The sequence below is a fragment of the Oenanthe melanoleuca genome, chromosome 23 (assembly GCF_029582105.1).
Source record: "Oenanthe melanoleuca isolate GR-GAL-2019-014 chromosome 23, OMel1.0, whole genome shotgun sequence".
NCBI classification, from domain to species: Eukaryota; Metazoa; Chordata; class Aves; order Passeriformes; family Muscicapidae; genus Oenanthe; species Oenanthe melanoleuca.
In genome coordinates, this window is record NC_079356.1 from 3024718 (window position 1) to 3040989 (window position 16272).

Consider the following 16272-nt stretch of genomic DNA (forward strand, 5'->3'; position numbering starts at 1 on the left):
GCTGTCCTGCACCATGGCCTGTGTCACCTGCACACCGGGACCCTCTGTCACACCCCAGCAGCCCCCTCCCCACGCATCCTGCAGCCCCAGCCCCTCTGCCAGGCTGGCCGGCACCCATGGCTCAGGATCTCCGCAGGGTTGGCACCCTCCCCGTATTCCTGTCCCATCCCAGGGATGGGGTCTGTGAGCTTGTGAGCGTGACTCAGCGCCGAAGGGGAACCGAGAGCGCTGTCAGGAGGCACGTCTGCTCCATCCCGGCTCGGAGCCCGCCGGGACGAGCCCTTTCCCGGGCGAGGTGAGCCCGAGGACAGGCTGGTGTGGGATGCGGGGTCCCCTCGCCACCCCGGGCCCCAGCGGCGGCGGCGCTTGCCGGTGTCCAGCTGGGTGTTTGCAGCGCTGCGCCCGCGGTTCCCACGGAGATGCCCACGTCGCCATGGCTACCCACGGATATTCCTGCTGGTAAACAGCCCGCACGGCTTCCGTCCCGAAGCGCCGCGGGTTGCTACACCCCAGGGAAAGGTTGCGAGGGCGGGCGGTGGGCATCGGCCCCTGGCCCAGCCCAGGGTGCTGAGACCCCACCCCAAGCCCCACCAGGAGCCTGACCAGTTACAAGCAGGGCAGATTTGGGGGAAAGTGCCTTTGCTTGGACTGTCGGGCTTGTAGGTCGGTGGTGAGAGCCCCGAGCCATCCCCTCCAGCCAGTGCCCAGCTTCAGGAGGCAAAGCCAGATCTCCCCGGGCTGGTCCCCCACCACACCGAGACACCCTGCTCCCAGGGGGCTGCTCCGTCCCCCCCGATTTTGGCACTGTGAGCGCTGTGCGGATGAAACACCGCCCCAATCCCAAGAGTAAACAGCTCTTTGCACAACCGCCGCCGTGGTTGCGAAGGCTGTGAGTGTGTGGAGGGTTGAGCAACCCTCTGTTTACCGCCCATGCCAGCCCCATCCCGCCAGACACGGGATTCCCTGCTCGGGCTGTGCTCCAGCCTGGCACGGGTGAGCACAGCAGCTCGGCACGGCCCCAGGCAAGGAGCTGTTGAAATAACCCGGGTTAATGGTCAGTACTGGGAGATACTGGTGGGAACACCATGTCATGGGCTGATCTCGGGCATCTTGCTGGCCGCTCACCCTGGGGCAAGCTGGACTGCGTGGACGTGGACACGAACGCAGGTTTGGGAATGTGAGCTGCTCCCAGGTGGCATCACTCTGTGCTGGCAGCCACAGGTGGGCTTGCCTGCTGCCCCTTGAGCTGCTGGCCCACGGCCTCCTGCCACTTTCCCCAGATCACGTTCTTCTGCCGTGTCCCCCAGCCCAGCCTGGCGGCCCCAGGGCACTTGCAGTGAGGAACTGTCCGTGTCGCATCCCGGCCGTGCCAAGCCTGGCCTGAGCGGGCAGGGTGGAGGCTGGGCGCTGCTCGGGGTGTCCGCGTCCCCTGGGCTTTCCTGCCTGCGGCGAGCGAGGGGGTCGCAGACTTCAGGGAAGTGTTTTGCAATCACCTTCTTCAGAGCGTCACAGCAACTAACGGCCCTGGTTTTGAGGAACTAACGGGGAAAGCAGCATGTTAGCAAACAGACGGAGCACGGCCAGCCGGCAGCTGGAGCCCGGCACTCGGAGCGGACAGTGAGCCGGACACCCCGAGGAGAGGCAGGGATGGAGGCGAGGTAGGGGCGGAGGTGAGGTAGGGGTGGGTCGTGGTGCTCAGCTCGCACAGAGCCAGCATCGGGTCCGGCTGCTCTAGCCCATCCCCTGCCCGGGACAGCCGCACTGCCGAGCGCTCAGGGGTGGCCGCTGTCCCACTGACCACACTCGAGTGCTTTGTCTCCCTCTGGATGTTGGCCTGGGGGGTGAGGAGCTGTGCGCACCCGGAGCTGGGCAAAGTGAGCAGCCCCTCCTGGGCCACCAAAGTGTCTGGGACCCATCAGGGGCACAGGATCCGGGCACGGGCAGAGGCAGCAGCGCTCCCAGGGCATTCCCAGCGGCAGGCAGGGGATGCAGCTGAGGGGGACAGCCGGGAGGGGCGTGGGCAGGACCCCGCAGCTCCGGCCAGTCCCGCTCTGGTGCTGTGGGTCATTCGCTTCCCTCTCGCAGCTTATCGCCCTCACCCGCCCTCAGACCGCAAATCTCTGCCCGGCAGCGGCTGGAGATCGTGGAGATAAAATCAGCCGTGCGTGCGGCCGGGCACAGGGTGCTGTGCCCGGGATGGGGCGCGGGGCCCGGACGGTGCCGGGGCTGCGGAGGGACCCGCGTTCCGGGGTCTCCACCCTGCGCTTCCCACGGCGGAGGCGGTGGCGGCGCGGGCTCCGAGCCGGGGGCGGAGGTGTCAGAAGGGCTGCGGGAAGGGCTGACGCTGACAGCGAAAGGACATTCTGCTCCAGGAAGCGCCGGTGACAATGGAGCCCGGCTCCTTCTGCCCACCTCGTCCCCAGCCCTTGCCGACCCCCAGGACAAGCCGCTTTCTGCGTTCCAGGTGATGCCAAAGCCACGGAGGAGACCATGGCCAGGCGCGGTGCTGGGACACCCCTCCTGCTCCTGCTCCTGCATTTGGGCGGTGAGTGCGCTCCCTCCTGCCCTGTCCTGTCCCACATCCACCATCCCCAGCAGCCTGCGCCCACCGGGCTGGCGGGGCCGGGGGCAGCAGGAGCGGCGGCAGAGCAGTGGGCACGGGCAGGATGGGGCCCGGCACGTGCCGGTGGCTTGCCCAACGCTCGGCTCTTCCTCTCCAGAGACGGGGGGCCCGTCTAAGGGAAGAGGCTCGTCTCTATGTCCTGCCTGGGCACTGAAGAGCTGAGGTGGCTTTGTCACGGCTGTGCCCAGGATGTGACATGTTTTTCCTGCCCGCAGGGACACTGGGCTGCGCCTCGGTGAGTGTGCACCCCCCCATTGTGCCCCTGGGCTCGGCTGTCACGGCGTCCTGCACCATCCAGAGAGAGCTGTGCCGCGGCTTGGAGCAGGACAAGGTCCGGATCAGATGGATGCTGGACAACAAGCTTGTGGCTGGGAGCCAGCACCAGGGTCCGGGGGGCACGGAGGTGTCCAACCTCACCCTGCCCAGGTTCAACCACACGCACGCCAGGCTGTGGTGCTGTGTGGAGTGGAATGGGACCAAGCAGCGCCTTAGCATGGCCGAGATCAGGGCGGGCTGTAAGTCTGATGCCATTACAGGTCACCCCCCTCCCCAGCAGGGACGGGCACTTGCTCAGGCTCTTTCCTGGCTGCTCTTCCCCAGACCCTCCTGCGAAGCCCCTGAACCTCAGCTGCGCCCTGAACCTCAGTGACTACGGGCTGACGTGCCAATGGGAGCAGGGAGCCGACAGCCACCTCCCCACCAGCATCGTGCTGAAGTGCACGGGGTAAGTCCCGGGACCGTGCTCCCCTGCCCAACCCCACAGCCAGCCTCATCCTCTGCCAGAGGGACCCCGAGCCCACTGCTCTGCCTGCTGTAGGAGCAGAGGGCAGGCAGTGACAGGCTGCACCCCGCGGGGAGGGCACAGCCACTGCACGGTGCCACGCCGGCTGCTCCAGCTGTACCGGCAGATGGAGATCTGGGTGTCTGCCACCAACGCCCTGGGCACAGCCGAGTCAGAGCATCTCCACATCGACCCCATGGACGTGGGTGAGTGACGGCATGGGGGTCAGGGGCCGGGGAAGCTCGTCAGCAGTGACAGGGGTATTAAAGTGGCATTAAAGCACGTCGGGCTTTGAGGTCACATTTTACGGGCAGGTCCCGTGATGAATGTGCTGCCGGGATGAATCGCTGCCAGCGCTGCATTACAGAGCGAGCGGCGTGTGCGGCGGGTTATGAGCTGCCAGTTGACCTGCTGCACTCCGCAGCTCCTGCAGCAATTGATTACCCATTCATTCAGCAGGTCTATTAATAATGGATCCAGTGCCTATAAACTATTTATAAAAGGAGCCTTCCCAGATGGAGAGACTTATCCTCCCTGATCTGGGGCTGGGGAAGGGCTGGCCAGGAATCAGCTGAGCCGTCCCATGGCTGTGCCACACTCTGGCTCCCAAGCAAACCCAAATGTGGGGTGTTCCAGACACCAGACCCCATGGAATCTGTTTTCTCTGCAGAGCTGTGCCTGTGTTGTGATTGTGAGCATTAGTCCATCCCAAGCAGGGACACACACCGGCTCCTGTCCCTTGCCACCAGCCATTCCCCTAAATGTTTAGGGGTGGTTTGCCCCCATTTCTTGCTGCAGCACCCTGGCTGCAGCTCCTGCCATCAATAATAGGCACATGTGAGGTCGTGGCTCTGGGCACTACTCACCACACACCTTTCCAACTCTTCCCTGCTCTTCCTACAGCCAAGCTGGACCCCCCAACCCTGCAGAGCATCCAGTCCATCCCCTTCCAGACCGACTGCATTGCCCTGGCCTGGGATGCAGCGTGGGGCACAGAGCACATGGAGCTGCAGTGTGAGCTGCGTTACCGGGCTCCCGGGGACCCTGCCTGGGCCCTGGTGAGTGCTGCTGGGGCGGTGGGACCGGGCAGGAGCCGGGACCCTCCCTCTGCTCCAAGCAGTGGGCGAGGAAGGGTCCCCATGTGGGTGGGACAGCAATGTATCCCCCCGCGCCCACACCAGGGCCAGCCCCTGCCCGAGGCAGGAGCCGGCACAGCTCTCGTTCCGGCTGCCACCAGGTCACCGGCATCATGGGCCGGGCCGGCACCGCGCAGCGCTGCGGCTTCCTCTTCGGCACGCAGTACCACTTCCAGATGCGGTGCCGGCGGAACTCAGCATCGGCGCTGGCCTACTGGAGCGAGTGGAGTCTGGGCAGGAACTACACCACCCACGAGAAAGGTGAGTGTGAGTCACTCAGGGGGTCACCTCTGCCCGAGCAGGCGGCACAGTGCTGAGGACACACGGCACAATTCTGGGGACACACGGCACAGCGCTGGGGACACAGGGCACAGCGTCGGGGACACGCGGCACAACTCTGGGGACACACGGCACAGCGTCGGGGACACACGGCACAATTCTGGGGACACACGGCACAGCGCTGGGGACACAGGGCACAGCACTGAGGACACACGGCACAATTCTGGGGACACACGGCAGAGCGTCGGGGACACACGGCACAGCACTGGGGACACAGGGCACAGCCTTGGGGACATATGGCACAGCTTCGGGGACACACGGCACAGTGCTGGGGACACACGGCACAATTCTGGGGACACACGGCACAGCACTGAGGACACACGGCACAGCACTGGGGACACAGAGCACAGCGCTGGGGACACACGGCACAGCACTGGGGACACACAGCACAGCGTTGGGGACACACGGCACAGCGTCGGGGACACACGGCACAGCGTTGGGAACACACGGCACAGCACTGGGGACAGCTCCACAAGGGCCCCTCTCAGTCTCTCCCACTCCTCTCCCGTTGCAGCCCCCACAGGGAAGCTGGACGCGTGGTGGGGGGCTCAGCCGGCCGGGACAGGGGAGCGGCTGGAGGTGCAGCTGCGCTGGAAGGTGAGCAGGGGCGGCCGGGGGGCGAGGGAGATGCGGGGCATTGCCTGAGATCCCCGCAGGGACTGACACCCGCACACCCTGCCCGCACCCAGGCCCCACGGCAGCGGGAGGCCAACGGGCGAGTGCTGGGCTACCGCATCACCCTGAGCCCCCGGAGGAGGGGCAGGGACCCCACCACCGTCTGCAACACCACCCACACCCAGTGCAACTTCTCGGTGCCCGCGGGGACCAGCAGGGTTTATCTCTCAGCCTACAACAGCGCCGGCGAGTCGGCACCGACCGAGGTCGCGCTCCTGGAGAGGAAAGGTGAGGGCAGCGCCCAAAATCTCCGCGTGCTCCCCGGGGCTCTGCTCCCCCCGAGCGGGCTGCCACGGGGGGCACAGCCAGGGCGAGGAGAGGGCAGATTCCCAACCCGGGCGGTGATGTGGGAGAGGCGCTCCCCTCTCCTCCATCCCGGCTGCTTGTTCCATGCAGGTCAGCCCCTGGCCGGGCTCCGGGCCGTGCCCGGGGGCGAGCGCAGCCTCTGGGTGCACTGGGAGGCGCCGCTGGCCCCGGTGGTCGCCTACGTGCTGGAGTGGCAGCGGGTGACAGCGGAGCCTGGGCACTGCAACGCGTGCTGGCAGATGGAGCGTGACGGGGCAGCCACCACAGCCCTTATCCAGGGTAGGTGGGGGCTGCCAGGGGGCTCTGACTCCCTAGTCACCCAGGGGGCTGGCACCCATCCTGACCAAACCAGGACCAAGCCCTGCCCCAGCTCACTCCTCACCCTCCCTTCTTCCCCCTGGATCCACCCCCAGGGTAGGCGGGCTGGTGCCGTGGGGCAGGGGTGGAGCAGCAGCCCGTGCCCTCAACTCCCGGCCCCCTCTGCTCTCCATTGTAGATGGCATCGAGCCTTTCCAGCGGTACAACATCTCACTGTACCCCCTCTATGGGGACACTGTCGGGGTGCCCGTCCACACCACCGCCTACTCCCAGCAGAAGGGTAAGTGAGAAGGGTGCCCACCAGCAAGACCTTGCCCTTCCAAAAGGAGGAACGACCCCTTCCCCATGTACCCCTAATCCAGGGGCTGTACCAAAGAGCTCAGCTTGGGGGGCTGGTTTTGTCTCATCTCTGGATGTGCTCTCAGCTCCCCTACAGCATGGGCAGGTCCTGGCACCCACACCTTGGGAGTGGGACTCCCCCATCAGTTCCCACCCCAGGCAGTGGCTCTGCTCAGCACTTGGTCCCCTCCTTGTCCTGCTCTTTCCAGCACCGTCCCATGCCCCGAAGCTTCACCTGAAGAGGATCAGCAAGTCAGAGGCTGAGCTGTGCTGGGAGTCGCTGCCAGTGGAGATGCAGAATGGTTTCATCACCAGCTACACCATCTTCTGGGCCAACAGCATCACCAACGGGGCCAGTGAGTCCTGCCCGCAGCACCACTGATCTCGCCCTCTGTCCCATCTCAGTGTGCTGGGTGGAGCTATCAGATCTTCTCAGAGAGGGTCAGGGGGTTTTACGGGTCCCTCACAGGGCTCCCTGCTAGCAGAGACCTGAGGGGCTGTGCAGGTGGGGGGATTCTGCCACACCATCAGCCCGGTGTGTCCCCAGGTGCCACCGTGAATCCTTCCCTCAGCTCCTTTATCATCCGCGGGCTGAAGCCATCGACCCTGTACAAGGTGCACATCATGGCATCCACGGCCGCCGGCAGCACCAACGGCACCAGCCTGACCCTGGTGACCAGAGCCCTGGGTGAGGGCTGCAGGGGAAGGGGAAATGGGAGGGGACCTGCAACCCCCGGTGCTGCCCCGGCCTCACGGCACAGCACAGCTGGCGGTGCCCGCTGCAGCTCCCTGTGACCCTGTCCCGCTTCCCAGATGACAGCGAGATCCAGTTCCTCTTCCTGACCCTGGGGCTGGTCTTTGTCGTGCTCATGGCGTTGCTCATCTGCTTCCAGAAGAACGAGCGGTGAGTACCGGCGCCCTGCCCCAAGCTGGGCTGGGACAGGGGTGCTGACATCCCGCGGGAGCTTGGCCCCAGTCCGGCACTGAGGCCACCCATTCCAGCCCGCCCCGCTGAGTGCCCCCCATCCCCGTGGTCCCCAGGATGAAGGAGCAGCTCTGGCCCAGTGTCCCCGACCCCGCCAACAGCAGCCTGGGCAAGTGGGTGCCAGCAGCGGTGCCGCAGGTGAGACCGGCTGCTCTCCAGTCCCCACCCACCACATGTCCCCACTGTGGGGGACAGCAGGGGCAGGTGGCACCGTCTGTGACCTCCCGCTGGTCCCCAGGAGCCGCTCCAGGTCCTGGCCACGAGGGAGCCCGGCCCGGCCGCCATCTCCACGGTCACTGTGCTGGAAAGGGAAGCGGGGAAGCAGCCGGGGAAGGAGCACCCCGCTCTGCCCGCCGCCGTCCCGGCGCTGTCCCGGCCCTACGTGCGGCAGGACGGGCCCGGGGAGCCCGTGCAGTACGCGCGGGTGGGGGCTGCGGGCTACCGGGGCCAGCGGCTGCTCCCCGAGCCTGCTCCCCGCTTCTACGAGAACCTGCGAGGCGGCGGCGGCGGCGCGGGTGACTGGGGGTTCCTCGAGGAGCCCCCCGCCACCTTCCCGCTGCTGCAGGGGCTCCGCATCGGCGGGGCCGAGGAGCTGCACGAGTGCCGGGCGGACTAGCGCGGGATGGAGCCGGGCAGCCACAGCCGGCTGCGGAGAGCCCGGGATGCGGGATCCACCCGCGGGGCTCCAGCCGCGCCCCGGGGCGCTGCCCGGCTCCACCCCGCTCTGTGTGCGTGTCCCCTCCCGAGCGTCTCCCTCCCAAATAAACGGGGAAGTGCTGAGAACAACCTGCGCCTCTGCGGGAAGGGGATGGGAACGGGGACGGACGGGGATGGACGGGACCCAGGAACAGGACCGGGACACGACCAGGACGGGGACGGGACCGAGACGGGGATGGAGATGGGGATGCGGATGGGACCAAGATGGGGACAGGACGGGGATCAGGACCGGGATAACGACAAAATGAGGACGAGGACAGGCAGGGGACGAAACAGAGGAGGGGACGCGATCGAGACGGGGATGGGGATGGGACTGAGACGGGAATGGAAATGGGGATGGGGACGGGACCGAGAAGGAGACAGGACGGGGATCGGGACCGGGACGAGGACAAGGATGAGGACGGGGACAGGAAGGGGACGAAACAGAGGACGGGACGGGACCTGGACGGGGACGCGATCGAGAGGGGGATGAAGATGGGGATGGGGATGGGCATGGGGATGGGGATGGGGATGGGGATGGGGATGGGGATGGGGATGGGGATGGGGATGGGGATGGGGACGGGACCGAGAAGGAGACAGGACGAGGATCGGGACCGGGACGAGGACAAAATGAGGACAGGGACAGGAAGGGGACGAAACAGACGAGGGGACGCGATCGAGATGGGGATGGGGACAGGACCGAGACGGGGATGGGGCCCGGGACGAGGATGGGGACAGTAGAGGTGCGGGACGGGAGGGCAGCAGGATCCGGGGCCGCCATCGACGCGCTCGGCGCTCGCTGCCCGCCCTGCCCGGCACTCGCTCCGCGCCTGCGCAAGATGGCGGCGCCCATGGCGGCGTGTCGGGGAGCCCGGGCCATGTTGGCGCTGCTGGGCCGCGGCCTGGCCGGGCCGGCCCGCGCCGGGGCCGCCGTGCTGGGCAGGGCAGAGCCCGGTGAGGGGCACGGGGGATCGGGAGGCCGCTAGGGAGGAAGGTAGAAAGGGAAGAGGAGGAACTGGGGAGGGGCCGGGTGGAGCTGAGGGTGCGGGGAGAGGGGCGGTCTGGGGGCGCTCAGGGGGCCACACACCGGCCTCATGGTCTGTGTCACCTGGAAGGAGACGGGGCCGGGTGAATTCGGGGGTACGGGGGCGAGCGGGGGTGGCCGAGCCGGGCGCGGGCGAATGGCCAGAAACAGACCCCGATTGCAGCAGCACGGGCCTGAAAGAGCAGCTGGAGAGTTTGGTCTTGAAAGGTCTTGAAGGACGGAGTCCCGGCTGATGCTGAATATTCGTGTGTGTACCGAGCTGTGTCTGACACTGCTCGTCCCCAGGTGTCACTGTCCCTGAGCTCTGACCCTGGGCGGCCCAGAGCAGCCTCTCCACATCGCTGACGAGATTGAGTTCATTCAGCAGTTCATTCAGCAGTTTAAACCCTCTGAATGGCCCCATTTCCTCACACTGCTCAGTCTGTGCAGTCTGTCCTGCTGCTCCAGTCTCAGCATTTGCTCACTCTCAAGCAGCACAGCTTGGTTTTAGCACCATGTGAGAGGCACACTGAGCTATCTCACACCCTGGGATTAAAGACCTGCCTGGTCACTGGTCACCTCAGTGCTCTGACCCCATACAGACCAAGCACTATTTGATGTGTACACAAGTCTGATATCTTTCTGTTTCTCCCCCCAGCCTGCAGTCCTGTGCTCCAGGCAGCCAGGGGCTATGCCAAAGCTGTAACAAAGAAGAAGAAAGGTACGTCAGGATCCACAGGACCAAATGTTTTTCTTTTGACATGCTCAGAGCTGTACCCTCATGGCACAGAAATCAATCCAGAAATAGTTCCTTGCAAGCTCAGGAGTTACTCAGGAGATTCCTTTCCTCCTGAATGTGGGAAAATGAACAATTGCCAGTAGATCTGGGAGACAGAAGATCGGAGAGAATGGTGAGGCCCTGGCACAGGTTGCCCAGAGAAGCTGTGGCTGCCCCTGGATCCCTGGAAGTGTCCAAGACCATGTTGGATGGGGTTTGGAGAAACCTGGGATAGTGGAAAGTGCCCCTGCCCATGGCAGGGAGTGGAATCAGATGGGCTTTAAGGTCCCTTCCAGCACAAACTGTTTTGGTGTTCTGTGATCTGTGAGCTCGATGGATTGTTGTAAGCACATGTACACCATATTTTAAATCCAGAGTGCTGAAGGGAAGAGACTGAACCTATTTTTACACTCAGCTCATGCCCTTTTGGCTGGATCTGTTCAGTTCTTGTTTGGAGCACACAGCCAGTTTCCTTCAGAACATTTCCTCTGGTCTGGTTTGCAAGGTCAGAGCTCTGACTTTGTCCTGCTCTTCCTCAAATATTTATCTCTTTGTAGACATCCCCAGCCATCTGGATGACCTTCCTCCCACCATGCTGAAGAAGGATTATGCCAAGCTCCCAATAATGAACAGGTATGAACAGGGAGAGGGAATGGCTGCTCTCTCCAGGGGTTTGTATCTTACATATAGCCATAAATGTGGAAGCTGTCACCTGCTCACTAATTAATTATTAATGCTCTGTGGGCACAAAAATTGCAAAGTCAGTTTGAAAGCAAATTTACAGTGGTCAGGGCTTGATTGTTTTCTCCATGTGAGATGAAGTGCTGGTTGCCCAAGTCCTTTGTGGGCTTTGAAGTCCATAAGAAAAAAACAACGAAATAATTTTGAAATACTAGGAACACTCATCTTGCAAATAATCTGTGCCTCTGTGTCTTCAACTCAGGGATGGAGAGTGTCCTTAAACAACTCAACATGAGTTCAGCTGCTGCTGAATTTGGGCTCCAGGCACTGCTGTGCTCTGATGCAGAGCTCCTCGTGTGTAGTGCAGGGAGGGCCCCCAGTGGCCTGACTGTGACTTTCACTGCTCTCTGAAGGAGCCAGTCTTAAAATTAAAGACTTTTGCAGCAAACTACTCAATACTCCTGTAATCCAAGCCATGATTTTGCTTAAGAGCAGCAGTATATGGCTGCCAGGTTTGGGAGGGGAGTCCTTGTAAATTTGTAGAGTAAATTAAAGCTGAGAAAAGAGAGTATGTTCTGAGAACCTGAGTTCATTGCTATTGTTAAATAGACTTTAGTTTCTAGTTTGTTTATAAGCTAATTTGCCATCTCCTTGCAGTGTGGATGATGTAGTGAAACGACTGCTGTCCCTGGAAATGGCAAGTCAGGTCAGTGTCATTCTGCTTGCTTGAAAAAAACAGATTTAATGAACACCTTAATGTGAGACTTGTCTACATTGTTAAATATCTTTCACTTACTGTATTTTTAAGTGACTGAAAATATTAGGGTGATGAAATAGAGTTCTTAAAATTTATCACACTGAAGTGGTAACAATTGCATATTAAAATGAGAGAAGGAAGTATTCAGGGGTGACAGGGCAATGAGCTGTTCTGTTGCTGCTTGTAGCTGACCCCCTCTGTTCTAGAAACCATTGCACTGGACAGCAGATGTCCTTCAAGTTATTTTTACTTTCCATATGCCCAGAAAACAAACAGGTAGGAAAGTGGCACAGAGATCTCTATGCCATTCCTCTATGCTTGCCACTTCAGCTGAAAAAGATGTAAGAGCACTGACTAAAGATCTGAATTGCAAAGCCTTTATCTGGGTGTTTGGGAGGAGAGCTGAGTGTCTCTGACCTCTGTTCTGAGACAGTGACAACCTCTTTTCTGTGACCCACAGAAGGAGAAGATGAAGGTAAAGACACAGCAGCTGGTGGAGAAGGTCAGGAGGTCTCCCAATGACAATGGCTCCTTTGAGGTGCAAGGCAAGTTAAAAAAGGAAAGGGTATTGTTGGCAGATGAAACATCTCTGCTTCAGCTGTTCCCACCCCAGCACTTCCAGTTGGCTGGATAATTCAATAAATCTCCTCCAGGAGAGCTGCTGAGGGGCAGGTAGTCTGCAGGATGCCCTGCAGGACTGCTGCAGGTCTGGAAGTGTTGCAAAGGCTGCTGGGGTGCTTCCAAATTCCTGCTCCACATCTACCCTCCAAAGGCAGTGTGTGCATGATTCTGCTTGGAGTGCTTCTGTGGCATGAAGCACTGAGCTGCAACTTTTCCCAAAATGAGCCAAATCAGTCACAGAACCCAAATTTTTCTCTGCATCAGAGAGCTGTGGCTGAAGCACAGTGGAGACAGTGCAGGGACGAAGGTCATGTTGCACTGACCAACACTGTCAACTCCTTTGTCATCAGTGAAGCCATTCAGTTCCTCAGGATGCCCTCCCTCCAGAGCCCAAAACCCCAAAGACCTTTCTGCTGCCCTTGGAAAAAAAACAAAAAAACAAACAAATCTTTATTGCTGTCTGCTCCCCCAAAGCTTAAATCCCGTGAGGTGAAATAAATGTGAAACCACTGGGAATTGGATGAGTGCAAGGGAACAAATTTATATGATGTGTTGCTAAAATCTTACCCTCTAATTCAGCAGCCTTACAACAGTCACAGCTCTGCAGGTTGTGTGTTGTGCCCCGTGCAGGGCTGTGGGCAGTGTTTTGCCATGGTCAGTCCCTGCCGTGCTGCTGTGGGTACCTGCAGGGGCAGCAGTGCTCAGCTGGCAGCTTGAGACAAGGCAGATGATCCTGGGTCACCTGGGAAAGCTGCTGCTCTCACACAGCTGCTCTCTCTGTCCTTTCCAGTTGCTATTTTGACTGCCAGGATACGCACGCTCGAGGAGCACCTCCAGAAGCATCCCAAGGTAACTCAGGGATCTGAGCCCACACACAGCAGCTGCTGAGGTGGTTTTCTCAGTTTATAACAAAAGGATTTTAATCCTGGGGATTATGGCTTTTCTAAGGAGGTTTATAAAATAGTTACAGCTGTTCCCTGGTGCCAGTGTGGGGAGCTGCTGGCTCAGGCACAGCTGGATTCTCTCCGACTCTGCTCTGTGTTCTGGTTTGTTACTGTAGTGGAGAAAACAGCTGAGCAGATTCCTTTGGGCAGAGTTGAGCTCCATTTCTCCTCACTGCAGTTGTGGCTTCACCACTTAGTTTTCACTAATTAATGAATGCAGCTGCAGTAATAAAGAGCAAAGTCTGTGCTTACTCTTCTCATGGCAATGTTTGGTGGACAGCACCGTTTGAATGTCCCACTCCCCTGCCTGCAGCTACCTAGGTTCAAGCCCATATTTGAGACATCTTGACTGAATTTATGTTCATAAAACAGATATCAAAGATTCTTTATGCAAGCCAAAAGGTGGGAAGTGGATTGATAACTAAATTTGAAAGAAGTGCATAATTGTTACTCATGAAAACGTGAAGGGTACAAGAGAACAGAACTGAGCTTTTTATGACAAGCCAGAAGCTGTACCAAGTGTTGCAGAGAAGTTGGACCTTTTGGAATTCCTTGGCTGAAGCCTATTCTTTACACAAATCACTTGTATAGGACAGGGAGATGTCTCCTGTGAGGGATTGCTATGCTTGAGCCCTTCCAAAGAACAGCTAGACAGAGCCAAGTCACAGATTATTTTCATATTTCATTTCTGGCAAAAAAAAAAAAAAAAAGGTAAATGCTTGTGTTATTCTGAGGCTCCAAGAGAAGCAGGTTTTAATCAGAAGACCTTCCCTGCAGCTTTGGCACAACCTGAAACTGTACATAAAATGAAAACAGTCTTCAGGGAAGGTGAAGGTGCATGGAAGGGAGAAAGCAATTCCAGTGCAAAGTAAATTATATCTGCTTGGATCAGCTTGTGCTGACCTGATGTACTCACAGCATCTGCCAACAGGAGTTTTCTAAGACTCTGTCCTTAAGCTGATCGTTCCCTTTCAGCCAAAATCTGGTCAATTCTCAGTGATTGATGGGAGTGGCAGGACGCTCTGCCTGCAGTGGGGTGAACGTTGGGTGCTTTGCAGGACAAAAAGAACCGGAGGCTGCTGCTGATGGGTCTGGACCGGCGGAGGAAGATGCTGGGCTACCTGCGCCGGGTCAACTACAGCACGTTTGAGAACACCTGCAAGGAGCTGGGCATCCAGTACAGCCCCCCACAGCCCTACAGCCGCCGCGTCACCAAGCGCTGGCTGGTCAAGAAGGCTTTGTGCATCAAGGTATGGAGCATTGCACAGGGAAAATCCCTCTGTAAAAGTTACAAATGGCTGATAGCTCAGTCCTCTTAAGCCAGGCTTTGAGTTTGATCCTGTCTGTAGAATTGTCTGAGCTCAGCCAAGAGCTCCATGGGGGATATTTATGTCACAGGTATTGACACATGGGGTGGGACACTGGTTTGCTCAAAACTAAGTTATTAAAACCAGCTTTTTTCTCAAATCCTGGTATGGGATCCAGTAAGTGAGGTAATTTGATGGCAGTTTGGAACAGAAATGTGGGTGCACCCGCTGTCTGCCTTGATTTGCTCAGAATATGAGAGTTTAACTGCTGCGTGCAGTAGATTTTGGTATAACTGAGCAGAACCAGAAACTGGGTGTGCCTTAGGTTTGTAAATGCTAAATTTCAGTCCAATTAAATTATAACCAAAGCACTAGACCAAAGGTGTCCAAGGAATGACTAGACATGGCACTCAATGCTCTGGTCTGGTTGACAAGGTGGAGATCAGTCACAGTTGGAGTCTGTGGTCTCAGGAGTCTTTTCCAAACTGAATAATTCAGTGATTGACTGGGTGGCTGTAACAGAATAATCTCAGAGGTTCCCTGGAGCAAGGAAGGTATAGAGGGAGGATTTGATCTGGTTCCTGCTGGAACTGCTCTGCCTGCAGCAGACAGCCTGGGGAGCAGCTCTGAAGGCAACTTTCTCCCTTCTGCTTCCACAGGTGTTCGAGGAGAAGCAGAAGCTCAAAGCAGCTGAGAGACTGAAGCAGAGGCGAGAGTGGCAGGCAAGAGCAAGGGCTGCACGGGAACAGCAGGAGAAGCAGGCACAGGAGAAGCAGGCACAGGAGGGGACACCTGTGTAGTGGCACAGCCAGGCTGGCACAGACAGGCTGACAATAAACACCTGCCCAAAGACCTCAAGCCTCTTTGCTCTTGTCTGTAACGTTCTGAGCACCTGGGAAGGGCAGTGGGTGGTTTAAGTGGTTTAGAAGTTTAATTTCAAGCTGTGTGCTGGGCAAGTCTGTTTGTGAGAGGACCTGGGGGCTTCACCAGATCTGTCAGTGGGAACAGCTCCAGGGCTGTCTATGTCCTGTCAGCACAGGCAGTCCAGAGGTTTGCTCTGTCACATTTTCTTAGATATTTATAAACTGAAACTTAAGACATTTAGACTGGACATTATGATCCTGACACAGGTTTCCCAGAAAAGCTGTGGCTGCCCCTGGATCCCTGAAAGTGTTCAAGGGCAGGTTGGACACTGGGGCTTGGAGCAATGTGGGACAGTGGAAGGTGTTGCTGCCCATGGCACGGGGTGGGATGAGATGCACATGGATCAGGATGCTCCACACACAGACAGGGATGATGGCACACTCAGGCTGAGATGCTGCACACATAGATTGGTGCTGCAGTCTGGGGGTGCCATGCTGTTCTTCCCAGGGTGCTGTGACCTTCCTGGAGACGTGTCCAGCAGGGATGTCTCAAGGGGCACAGGCACATCCCTTAGCAGCTCAGAGCTGATTTCAGCTCTAGTAATTTCTAGCTCTCCTGTGAAGTCACTCTTCAGGCAATGCAGGGGTAAAGAACAGGAACCTCATATAGCATTCCACAGAGAGCAAAGCCTTTACTATAGCAGAACACTCTGTGAAGGGTGCCAGGAACAAGAGCTCCCGCAAACTGGGGAGAAACGGGATTATATGGGGAAGGCAGGGACAGGGTAGAGCAACAGGGTGAATGGTCTGAAGGCCCAGAACCTAAACAAGGGAAAGAGACCAACAGGGTACAGGCTGTTAACATAAAGAAACAGAGCACGGTGAGGGGTAGCTTTCTTCTCTATCACCTGTAAAGGGGCCTCGTTTGGGAGGTATATCTCTGAGGAGTGTTTTAGATCCTTTTGGCCCTCAGGCCTCGCTCCGCCTCAGCGCAGGGTGTTCTGTGCTGAGGGCTTATTGCCCTCCACAGACTGGCACGATGCGCGCACTCAGACCAGATGATGCGGGCGGGGATCGGGACGATGCGCGCACCCGGCCC

General features: G+C 58.9%; 2 protein-coding genes across 6 annotated transcripts; both read left to right on the forward strand.

The window, feature by feature from the left end:
- The first annotated feature begins 300 nt into the window (after nt 1-300).
- On the forward strand, nt 301-8282 carry CSF3R (colony stimulating factor 3 receptor). Of its 5 annotated transcripts, none has more exons than XM_056509257.1 (17): nt 301-459; nt 1503-1670; nt 2465-2545; nt 2839-3138; nt 3224-3347; nt 3441-3610; nt 4308-4462; nt 4642-4801; nt 5394-5476; nt 5569-5782; nt 5951-6139; nt 6357-6458; nt 6727-6873; nt 7065-7205; nt 7331-7421; nt 7559-7640; nt 7741-8282. In XM_056509257.1, the coding sequence occupies exons 3-17, from the start codon at nt 2491-2493 to the stop codon at nt 8116-8118; spliced, it is 2391 nt and encodes a 796-aa protein (XP_056365232.1). In that variant the 5' UTR covers nt 301-459; nt 1503-1670; nt 2465-2490; the 3' UTR covers nt 8119-8282. The 5 variants fall into 5 exon arrangements, with proteins under 5 accessions (XP_056365232.1, XP_056365230.1, XP_056365227.1 ...); XM_056509255.1 differs by having other exon boundaries at nt 1503-1658; nt 2373-2545; XM_056509252.1 differs by having other exon boundaries at nt 302-459; nt 1503-1658.
- A 733-nt stretch (nt 8283-9015) lies between these two features.
- MRPS15 (mitochondrial ribosomal protein S15) lies at nt 9016-15168 on the forward strand. The gene is made up of 8 exons (XM_056509273.1): nt 9016-9152; nt 9881-9943; nt 10558-10633; nt 11339-11387; nt 11899-11983; nt 12850-12908; nt 14062-14253; nt 14970-15168. Exons 1-8 carry the CDS (start codon nt 9038-9040, stop codon nt 15108-15110), a joined length of 780 nt encoding a protein of 259 aa, XP_056365248.1. The 5' UTR covers nt 9016-9037; the 3' UTR covers nt 15111-15168.
- Nucleotides 15169-16272: the final 1104 nt, after the last annotated feature.

Coding starts and splice junctions, on each gene's coding strand:
- CSF3R (XM_056509257.1), top strand. CDS start 2,491: ATGGCCAGGCGCGGTGCTGGGACACCCCTCCTGCTCCTGCTCCTGCAT. Junction 7,206..7,330: donor CCTGGTGACCAGAGCCCTGG/GTGAGGGCTGCA, acceptor CCCGCTTCCCAG/ATGACAGCGAGATCCAGTTC. Junction 7,422..7,558: donor TGCTTCCAGAAGAACGAGCG/GTGAGTACCGGC, acceptor CGTGGTCCCCAG/GATGAAGGAGCAGCTCTGGC.
- MRPS15 (XM_056509273.1), top strand. CDS start 9,038: ATGGCGGCGCCCATGGCGGCGTGTCGGGGAGCCCGGGCCATGTTGGCG. Junction 9,944..10,557: donor TGTAACAAAGAAGAAGAAAG/GTACGTCAGGAT, acceptor ATCTCTTTGTAG/ACATCCCCAGCCATCTGGAT. Junction 14,254..14,969: donor AGAAGGCTTTGTGCATCAAG/GTATGGAGCATT, acceptor CTGCTTCCACAG/GTGTTCGAGGAGAAGCAGAA.